This window comes from Strix aluco, chromosome 21, assembly GCF_031877795.1.
Source record: "Strix aluco isolate bStrAlu1 chromosome 21, bStrAlu1.hap1, whole genome shotgun sequence".
Lineage (NCBI taxonomy): Eukaryota > Metazoa > Chordata > Aves > Strigiformes > Strigidae > Strix > Strix aluco.
In genome coordinates, this window is record NC_133951.1 from 14,660,899 (window position 1) to 14,671,581 (window position 10,683).

At 53.7% G+C, this 10,683-nt stretch overlaps 1 protein-coding gene across 1 annotated transcript; it reads right to left on the minus strand.

Annotated features, from left to right (window-relative positions):
* Positions 1 to 794: 794 nt before the first annotated feature.
* Positions 795 to 10,067, minus strand: P4HB (prolyl 4-hydroxylase subunit beta). The gene is made up of 11 exons (XM_074847170.1): positions 9,831 to 10,067; positions 9,319 to 9,525; positions 8,421 to 8,554; positions 8,065 to 8,202; positions 5,106 to 5,210; positions 4,726 to 4,851; positions 4,176 to 4,376; positions 3,398 to 3,518; positions 3,017 to 3,198; positions 2,502 to 2,588; positions 795 to 1,861 (listed from the first exon to the last, which is right to left on the minus strand). The coding sequence occupies exons 1-11, from the start codon at positions 9,997 to 9,999 to the stop codon at positions 1,772 to 1,774; spliced, it is 1,560 nt and encodes a 519-aa protein (XP_074703271.1). The 5' UTR covers positions 10,000 to 10,067; the 3' UTR covers positions 795 to 1,771.
* Positions 10,068 to 10,683: the final 616 nt, after the last annotated feature.

A 10,683-nucleotide genomic window follows, 5' to 3' on the forward strand; every position in this document is an offset into this window, starting at 1 on the left:
TGTTCTCCTGGTGAACACCCTGTTCTGATCCCATGGTCAGCAATTGCCTGCTCAGCCCCAGCCCTGCTGCTGCTCTGAAGGTCTGAGCACACCCCACCAGGACGGGGCCAGCAGAACGGCAGCAGGGGGCTGGAGCTGCAGACCAGCCTTGTACCACACTCCTGCTCTTCACCCCAGTACACCCACGTTTAGTGACAGGCACCAGTAGCCTGCTGAGGTGCCCTCCAGCTTCATGCCCTCCCATGTGACATTTATAGCATATTTTCTTACAAAAATATTTTCAGCAGTAAGCGACTGGTTTGGAAATAGCAGTGTAGCTCACTGGATCATGTGAGCCTGACTAGCAGAGCTACAGGCAGCCCCAGGTTTCCTGTAGGCAAATTCCTTGGTTAACTGCTCAGGAGCAAGGGGGTCTCACCTCAAGCCAGCTGGCAAACAAAAACACTTGTTCTGAGCCCAGACCAACGTCTGCTCACTAACACACAGAGCTGTTAGCTGTCTGCCTGCCCAAGCTGATTTAATCTGGACACAACATGGTCATCTTTGAAGTTCTTTTCCTTTGCAGATCATGCAGTACAAATTTCTTCAGATTAAGGTACCAGAAGCCACCTGCAAAACTGGAAGCATTCAGAAAGCATTTCTCTCAAAAACACGGTATTTGGTGAAAGCTTGGGAAAGCTGTTGACACACACCATTTCGAGAGTCCCCTGAGAATCACTCAAGAACCCTGATCCTCTTTCAAGTCAGGTTCAAATGTTTTCATCCTATATTCCAGTAAAGACAAAGCAACATAATAGTATTAAAATCTCAACTTTATTTGGCCAACAAATTCAGTTCCAATGTTATTGTAGCGGAATGCTAAGAACCAGCCTGATGCAGCTCAGGCCTGTGAGGCACTCCCCTGTTCAAGTTCCTCCCCAAAACCCAGTAATTGCAAATGTCCTGTTTGATCTATTTTATCAGGCCCTCCCACACCACCCACCTGCCTGGTCAACCCACTCAAAATAATGCATGGAAAGTGATTGCAGAGCAGTCTGGCATTTGATCAAAAGGATGGCAACACAGCTCAGTCTTGTCCAAGCTGGTGAGCCAGCGACCACCTCCACCCTCAGAGCCCGCCACAGCCAGTGCACGCAGTATTCCACCCTTCCAGGTGTTTGGAATAGTCATCTCCAAGTGTCTTAAAGCAGAGGGGAAAGGAAACATCTAGCCAGCATGAGAAGCACCTTCATATACACCTTTCACCAGGATGGTGCCATCAGCCTACTGCCTCTTCCCCTACAGATACTGAAGGCCAATTCCAGGGAATAACAGCTGAGAGCATTAAGGACCCTGCCAGGTGCAGAAATCAACTATGGGCTTTAGTTTTAAAAGAAAAAAGCTTTCTTGGAAGATGTTAGTGGCAAGGCTCCAGAATGTTGGGCCACTGAACTCATGCTACCGCCTCACAATCTGCTTCTACCCAGAAGAACAGAATACTTCAAACAAAAGCTGTGTACAAAAAAGTACATCACAATAAAAAAAATGAGCCCAGCTGGCTGGGCTGGCTACCTAGTGACAGATCCCTTCTGAAAAGTGAAAAGAAAGAAAAGATAGTCAAGTGTACAGACAAGTGAGGGTAAAGTATTACTTTAAAAGCCAATCCCTGGATTTCCAGTCATTCACCTTCTGCTTTAAATCTTAATGGGTTTCTGACTCACTGGGCTGCGTAACAGCAGCCAATTTAGTGTCTGATTTTTTTTTGGGGGGGTGATTTAGATCAGTCTTCTCTTTACAATTCATCCTTTTGGGCTTTCTGCTCATCATCATCATCACCTTCCTCAAGGTCTGTTTCTTCATCCGTCTCCAGGTCCTCCAGATCCTGTGTAGGTTAAAGACAGCTACTGGTTTCTGGCACATTCGGCAGATCCAAAACGAAGCACAGAACAGCATCTCTAATCTGTTCACTATTCACTGCTGCCATGTTAACAAAACAGCCAGAGACTTCTACCAAGAGCTCCGAGTTTGGGACATTAAGGATCAGAAAGCCCAGAACCTGGTACCTGTAGCACCCTCCACCCCGGGAGGCGAGGAGCTTCCAAGCAGGTACAGCACGCACGCAGTGTTCGCCGTACCGCGGGAGCTCCGGGCGCTGAGCAGCAGCTCTCAGTAAAGAACGAGCCCTCTAAGTACTCCCGCATTTGGCACCACCAGAGACAGCGTGTGCAGAGTTAGAGGCTCTATCAACCGTTTCCATGCATTTGTGTTTAAGCCTCCCAAAAACATTTACTTCACACCCAGCTGAAGTGTTCTCAATAAAAGCAGCCCACTGCAGGCCAACGGCCAGTCAGGCTGCAACTGGTCACACTTTATGATGTGGGCACTCGGGTTCACCACCAACATCCCTTCCTGCCACATAACCACCCAGGATCTTATTTAGGCCTGAGGATTCCAGCACAGCACCAGATCCAACCCATGCTCCATGTTTTGAAGGCTCAGAGTACTGTATGAATATTACTCACATCATCAGCTGCCGCCCCATCCTGACCTCCGCTCTCCAAGAATTTTTTGAAGCCTTCTAGTGTCCTCTCCCCATTATAGTCAATTACCTAAACAGGAAAAAACATCAAGACAATGGTTACGGGCACCCACAGAACCACGCCCCTGGAGAGGAGAATTCTCTTTCTGAGCAACAGTTCGCATGCCAAGCAAAAGGGAATTTAAAAATTCACCTTCACCCACATGAGACGAAGGAAAACAGCTCAGCCACTAGACTTCAGAGATCACTGCGAGGAAAGAATAGCCTGCAGATGAGCACAGTCCTCTATGCTCCCTCCTTTCCCCATCTCCCACTTCCCACCCCCACCAAACTCTTTCCTACAGCCCAGCCCCCCCCGAGGGTCTCAGGTGTCCTGCAGACTGGGTGTGTTCCATCCCTACAGAAGGGAGAGCCCCCCCAAAGGCTTGTCCAAAACAGCTGAGCCTGTCTAGTGCTCCCTCGCTATGCCATCTGTGTTAGGGTCAGCTGCCCCCTTACGTTTCTGCCAGAGCCTGCAGGGAAGAACTTGAGCGTGGGGAAGCTGTGGATTTTCACTGCCTCTACTTCGTTGGCCGTCGAATCCATCTTGGCAATGACAACATTCTCGTGGTCCCTGTAGGTCTCTCCCAGCTTGTCCCAGATCGGAGCCAGCTGCTTACAGTGACCACACCAGGGGGCATCTGGTAGTGACAAAGACACAGCTGGCACCAGCCACCTAAGGAGTCACCACCCCCCCTCAGCCCACACACATCTTCCAGCTGAGGCACCTCCTTTGGGGCTCAGGTTCTGTAAAACACTTGCTCCCTAATCCCAGCCATGCAGTATTCCAGCATGCCCTTCGTGCTGGTTACTGGGAGTCAGCTCTTGAAAAATACTTACAGAACTCTACAAAGACATTCTTATTCTCATCAAAAGCAACTTCTTCAAAGTTCTTCCCAACTAGAACTTTGACAGGCTGCTTGTCCCAGTCCTCAGGAAGATCTTGACTCATCAGGTGGGGCTGGAATAAGAAGTGAAATTCAGAGATAGTTTGCCACACAGCTACTTGGAATGTCCATGCAATCACATATCCTGGAAAACCCAAGCGTAACCACCCCCCTCCGTGCCTCAATCATAGGCCATGAGCAATCAGATGAATCAGTCACTTCCTCTTCTGCTCACAGGCAAGTCTCCTTCCCACCCTGAGTAGGAATAACAGGTGCTCTTGTGCAGAGAACTGCAATCGAGCTCTTGAGGAAGGAAACGATATTGCTGACAGTTCTCATTCCCCCCGGACTGAGTTCACCTAACCAGTCACCACTGGAGCAAGTCACATGCGGCCACCTCCAGCAGATGAGAGCTGAAAGCTCTTTCAACAGTGCCACACAAGTTCACACCTTCCCCACTGCTGGCAGAAAGAGCAGCTGGATAAACAGCACAGTTACTGTGAGCAGAGCGGGCTCCAATCGTACTCGGGTGCCAGCACATGGCTTGCTTTCCTAGTCTTCATGCCCCAGTAGTTTTGCCTTTCATTTCTCAGCACAAAGCCTGCTAGATATTCTGTAAATTAGTTGGAAGGATTTTTTCCAGACAACTCACACAACTCCTCACAGGGAGGATTTTTTCTGCTTCTGTAGTCAGGAGGTTTACCACCACCAGCAGCATTTATCTCCATTACCTTGATCTTGCCCTCCAGGAACTTATTACAGAACTCTTTGATTTTGTCTGCTGTGAGATCATCTGATTCAGGTTTGTATTTGGTCATTTCCTCCTCCAGCGTGATCAGACGTACAGCTGGACATTCTTCTTTCTTTAGGCCAAAAAACTCCAAAATCCTCTGGTTGTCACTGTGGTCACTGTCTATGAAGATGAACAGGATCTTTGGAGGAAAAAGTCAGAGGCGTTATGGTGAGGATGAGTACCTCTTGGCTCTTGATACTCTACACACACATGTGCACAGGCAGCGGCTGAACCAGCCCCTCTTCCTCCTCCAAGCCCGTTAGATTCCACCCCCTCAGAGCAGCACAGACTGGCATGGGTTAAGGCAGAGTCAGGTTTACACCCGCAAGAAGGAAAGTCAGGAGTTAACTGCTGTTCCTCCAACAGTTGTGCAAGCCAGTGACTCAGTCACTTACTACCAAGAGACACAGGTAGAGCGACAGCTTCAGGTGTGAGGCAGGCACAGACAGCGTGGGAGGCGGCCACTTAACCCAGGAAATCCATCTCACCTTCCCTTTGAAGTTTCCAGCTGCACTCTTGAAGTTGTCCAGTTTCTCCTGATAGTCAGACACACTTTTTGGTAGGAACAGCAGAATATGAGTCTTGATCTCTCCTCCAAAGATTTTAGGAGCAGTCTGAGGAATAGAAAATAAACTTTATTTCTGGAAGAGAGGTAAATCAGTGTCAAGACCACAGAAGCCTCCACCACTACAGGACTGCTCTGAGCAGCAAGCTCATGCCTCCTTTCCCTTGTGTTCTTCACACTCCACAACCCCAAACTAGTGTCAGCTCCAAGATAAAACATGAGCATCACAACCTACAATTTAAGTTTTGTTATATTCATAGAGTAGCTATGGGAAAAGGCCTTACCAAGTATCTAAAGACCCACCTGTTCAGTGAACTCTATGACCAGAGGCAATGCGTTAGACTTGATGAAGTTCAGTAAATTATCTTTTGTGAGATCCCCTTCAAAGTTGTTACGGCCTTCGTCAAACTGCAAAACCAGATATTCCTGCATTAGAACACCTCCGTATCCCATACAAACTTAAGAAATAAGATGCATTCATCCCAGAGTCACTGCCCCAATGGACCTCAGCTGCACTTGTTCAAAGCAGACTTCCATCTCTCAAGGTCACCACACATTCACATAAAATCTGGGTCAAGGTGTTCATCTTCCTGGCAAGTAAAGCCTTAAATCACCCCCGGCAGCAAAAGGGGAGCAGCAACAAGACAGTCAGCTTAGATCTTGGCATTGTTCCTCACAATCATGAAGCAATTTGTGAAACAGGTCACCAAGAAGGACTTTAACAGCTGCCTCACAGCGCTGTAGAAGGCGCTGCCAGAGCACAGGCAGTTTCTGCTCTGCGGGAGCGAGCAGCGCCAGTGCAGACACACACCCTCCAACCAGACGGGGCTGTGGAAGTCTGGCAGAGCCCTGCGTGCACAGCGAGGAAATGGTAATTCACTGGGCTGCGGGGGGGTGTTTCAGCTTCTATTGTTAGAGACAACAGCACGTGTTCAACAAGCACATCGCACTAGAGGTGCCAGGTCCCTTTCTAGATTAGGACATCACCTGTATCCCTGACCAGGATTCTCAGAACCACACTGGCAGCCTGGAAAGGGAACAGCTGTAGAGGACCATCAAGGTTAAAGGGAGGATGTGCCGGGGAGCAGCAGCCCCACAGCAGGGCAACGCTCGAGTTACTGGCAGAAGCAAGAGTGGACTTGGATAACCTTCTGTTAGAGGAAGCATACCAGTCTCAGCTGAAGAGCTGAGTAAAACACTTCACATTGGAAATTAACTTTAAAGAGTATTCATCCTCGCCTCAGCACCTTCAGAAGAGCTGTTCAAGGGTCATCACAAGTCTGGACAACTCACACAAAGACGAAGATGAGAATTACCAGCCAACAGACCCTCTCAGCTTAGACCCAGCACTGCAGGAAGCTGAGCTCAAGTCCAAAACCATAACTGTTGGTAAAATAAACCATCTGTTGTTATGCCCTGGTACGTGGTCACTGCTGGTGCTCAGTTTCTCCTCGGTTCGGGGTGGACACGTTGGAGAGCTCACGGCAGTACCATGACATTGCCTCCTTGTCCTGGTGCAGCGCGCCCGGGCCAAGGCACCTCACCTCCTCCTGCAGAGCAGAGCCCTCGGCAGCACCCAGCCCTGCGAGGGGTCAGGAACTGCCCTTCGGGCCAACGCACCCCATGGACGGCCAGGTGCAGAACTGCTTCTCATTCCAGGTGTACCCAAGTTGACTACACTTACAAAAATAGATTGAAACGTCCCTTTATGGTTAAAGTCTGGTCCTGCCATTGCCTCAGTTCTTTAGAAGTGGAGAAAACCATAACAGAGCTCACAGGACTCAAGGGTTAGAGGACATCAGATGAAATCAACACAAGCCCATTCTACAGAGCACTAAACATGAGAAATGAAACCCAAGGCAGTAACTCGTCCATGCTGAAGCACTAGCTGTAACCTGGCCACTTCAGAGCCATCTCGTCTGTCGCCCTGAGCCAGTAACTCCCCACAGCCCCAGAGATGGTCACCTGTAGACCAGCATTTCTATAGGGACTTCAGTGTTTGCCAAAGGACACGAGCAGAAGTTGAGGACACCCCTGCAAACAGTTATTTCAGGCCAGCAGTAGCCATGAACAGAGCGGTAACATAAAGCTATACATGAGAGAAGAGCGAGATACAGGCAGTAAGTCAGCCAAGAACAAAGTAGTGCTCCCTCCACTCACCCCAACTCCTCAGTTGCATGACCCTAGTGTTTTGAACTCGTTAGCCAAATAATTTACTTGCACCCTCAGCCATAGGGATCTGAGGGACCTCTGGCTGAGAACTTAAGTCTACAAGCTTCTAGCACCATAAAAGCCCCTACAATTTCAGAGGTGCAGTGGAACAAAATATGCTTTTTAGCTGAACAAAGAAAGAATGAAATAAGAATTCATTCATGTCTTTAGCATATCTTGCATCAAACTGGTCAGACCAATGACTAAGTTACAAATTTAGTAAGTCTGAATCCAAAGCACCTTTCTGTCCTGCCTCACCACACCCATGCGTGCAGTACCACCAAGTCTCAGGAACCTCTCCTTATCTTCTCAAACCTAGAGTTTCATCCCAGTGACTTGGATTTATGGTAAAAAGCATCAGTAAGTTCATTTCTGATTCTGCAGATGGCCAGCATCACTCTGCACATCATCCAACTGCCCCAGCCTGGTCAGCTGGAACTGCAAATCCTCTTAGGAACTTCACCAGAATCACCGCGCTGCAGAACCCACAGCAGTGAGAGACAGAACAACTCCTGGACAACCCACTGCAGCAGACATCAATACTGAGTATCTGTAAAAACAACTTTGCTAAGCCACAATCAGAGATCACAGCAAGCCAGCAAGAACTTGGCCACTGTTTAAGACCCTCAGAGCTCAGGGAGGGGCACGGGAGCCCTCACTAATTACAGCCAGGAATACGTTAAAGATTGTGCCAACCGTTACTGCGCTGCAGCCAGATACCTGAGAAATGGGGAAGTGAGTGAAGCAGCAGCTTGGACCCAAAGCCCAGCAGCTTCAGGAGGGCAGCACCACGCCAGGAGACCAGTGAGGTCTCCTCTGCTCCCAGCTGTGCCCTGCAAAGGGACCCGGGGCTCTGCCACCCCGCAAAGCAGCTGCGGGGTCTGATCTTCTCCCCCCAGGCTCTGAGGCTTGGGAACAGCCACCCCGGCAGCACAGGATCTTCTGCTGTTTCATCCAGGGCTGCCCTCATTTGAATGTGACCAATTAGAGAAAAAAATAAAGAGAGGCAGAAGACTCAGGTGCAGTGCTCAGGCATCGCACCAACCAGTACCTTCTTGAAGAGGACCACGCCATCCTTGCTAAGCTGGTACTTGGTGAAGACATCGGCGCTGGAGGAAATCCCAAAAGGAATGTCATCCACAGCTTCTGCCGCCAGCAGGAACTCCTTCGCAGCCTCTGATGTTGAATCCTGGAGAATAAAGAAAGGTGTCTCCCATGGGACACAGACCGAAGCACACACATCCCAGGGCTTACCAGCCAGAGAACTGGAAGATCAAGTACGGCAGGACAGTGAGCGTTTCACAACTCGGGGAGAGCCTTCCCCTGCTGCCAGGGCCCCGTCAGGCAGAAAGCAGGGAGGGCCCCAGACATACACAAGAGCTTCTCAAAAGGCAGCACAAACTCTACCTTAAAGAAACCAATCACAACCACTTCACTGGAATCCACCAACGTCTCTGCTGCGGCAGCGTCTGTCAGGGTGGTTGCAGCCGGGCCGGTGCGTTTCTTCAGCCAGCTGACGATATCATCCGCCTCTCTGCCAGCTACACCAGAAAGATAAGAACCCTGATTCACTTTTTTCCTCAGCTAAGTTTAAGAACACAAAACCCCTCAGCTTTGAGATAGACTGTTCAGCAGCTGTCCAAGAGGTCAGGAAGAATCAAGATACCATTTACGTAACTTTTCCTTTCACTCCTAGGGTAATTAAGCTAATCCCTAATTGTTAAGTCAAGGTACAAGGGGCTCCCAGGAATCCATTCTTCTCTTGCTTCCAGCCTAAGCACATTCTTAAACTTTGACCAGCAATACAGCACTTCTCCCAGATGCTAATATTTTTTATGCAAATATACCACATTTTCCTCTCAAAAATCAATATTCTGGATGTCACCCTCAGCATCCAGCACAGCGTGGCTTGGTTTAGCTGAATCCTGCTTGTCTGGGTCATCCTTGCACCTCTGTCTTACACCTCATGTTTGCCCCTTTACCCACCCACCCAAGCATTTTTCAGTTCTGGGTGCTACAATGCTCAAGTCAGGTCAAGCCGAGCAACAAATCAAGCCTGGATTGCTTCGCTTTCCTACGCAAGAAAACTCCATCTGCTTCAGCTCACACTAAGGATTTCCCCAGCTTTAGGCGAAAAAGCCTGTTAAAGGCAGACTCGTTCCTCACAACACCCCCCAGAGCGTGCCCGCTGCGCCACCGCTCCCCGGGATGCTGTCACCGTGGACCTTGTCCGGCCGCACCAGCGCGGGGCTGGGGGCACGGACCCGCCGCCACGTCGCTGCCCTCTGCACCCGGGCCGGCTCACCTGTGTACTCCTTGGGAGCCGCCTTGTCGCCGTTCCGGAAGAACTTGATGGTGGGGTAGCCGCGCACGCCGAACTGCTGCGCCAGCTCCGACTCCTCCGTCGCGTCCACCTTGGCCAGGCGGATCTCCGAGCCCTCCGCCTTCAGCTTCGCCGCCGCCTTCGCGTACTCAGGCGCCAGAGCTTTGCAGTGCCCGCACCACGGGGCGTCTGCGGGACGGGGCGTCAGCGCCGGCCGGAACCCCCCCCCCCCGCCCCGCTCCCGGCCGCGACACCTCCTCCGGGAGCCCCACGAGCAGGCGCGGGCACCGGGCAGGGCCAGGGGCGGTGCAGGACCCGCACCCCGAGTCCCGCGGCCCCCCCGCCCGGCGCCTCGGCAGCCTCCGGGCCCAGCCCGGCCCCCCGCGCCAGGCCGGGGGGGACCTGGTCCTCCAGCACCTCCTCTCCACGCCCCCCCATCCCCGGGCCCCGGGGCCGCCGCCCGCCCGCTCCGGCGCCCCCCCCGCCGGACTCACAGAACTCGACGAGCAGGTAGCGGTGCGCCGCCAGCGCCTGCTCGAAGGAGGCGGCGCGCAGCACCAGGACACCGTCCTCCTCCTCCAGGCCCGCGGCGGAGCCGGCGGCGCGGGCGGGCGGCGGCAGGAGGAGGCAGAGCAGCGGCAGGACGGCGCGGAGCCCCGCCATGGCGCTGATGGCGGCAGGTCGGGACGGGCCGGGACGGGCGTGCGGCCGCGGCGCCGCCTCCGCTTATAAACCCGCCTCCCCCGGCCGCCGCCGCGCCCCATTGGCCGCGCCGCGCCGCGCCGCCGCCGCCCGCCATTGGCCCGGCCGCCCGCCCGCGCCGCCGCGCGGCTTCTATTGGCCCGCGGTCTGGGCCCGCCCCCCGCGCGCCGCCGCGGGTTGGCCGCCGGCCTCGCCCCCCCCCTCGCGGGCCGCCATTGGCCCTTTTCCCCGCTGCGTCGCCCGCGATTGGTCAGCGCCGCCGCCTCGCGCGGCCGCCGGCCCTCGAACGTGGCACTCGGGCGGCCCCGGCCGCGGCGCTGCGCGTGCGCGCGGCCAGGCGCGCGTGGTGCGCTCTGACTGGGCCGCGGGCGCCGGCCCCGGCCCTGCCCGGAAGGGGAAGCGGCGCTTCCGGCGCGCGGAGGGGGGGGCCGGGGCGGGGGGCGCTGGGGGCCACGTCACGGCGCAGGAGGCCGCCGGGCGGAGGTCGGGCCGGGGTCCGGGCTCGCGGGTGGGCCCGGGCGGGGCGGCCCCGGCCCCGCGGGCACCGTCCAGCGCTCGGGGCCGGCCCCGGGCCCAGGCCCGCACCGCGGGGGCGGGGCAGCAGCGCTGCCCCGTTGTCCGCCCGCCCCCGCCGGCCCTGGGCTC

Coding starts and splice junctions, on each gene's coding strand:
- P4HB (XM_074847170.1), bottom strand. CDS start 9,999: ATGGCGGGGCTCCGCGCCGTCCTGCCGCTGCTCTGCCTCCTCCTGCCG. Junction 4,377..4,725: donor CTGGAAACTTCAAAGGGAAG/GTGAGATGGATT, acceptor TTTCCTCCAAAG/ATCCTGTTCATCTTCATAGA. Junction 2,589..3,016: donor CTGCAGGCTCTGGCAGAAAC/GTAAGGGGGCAG, acceptor TTTCCTGTTTAG/GTAATTGACTATAATGGGGA.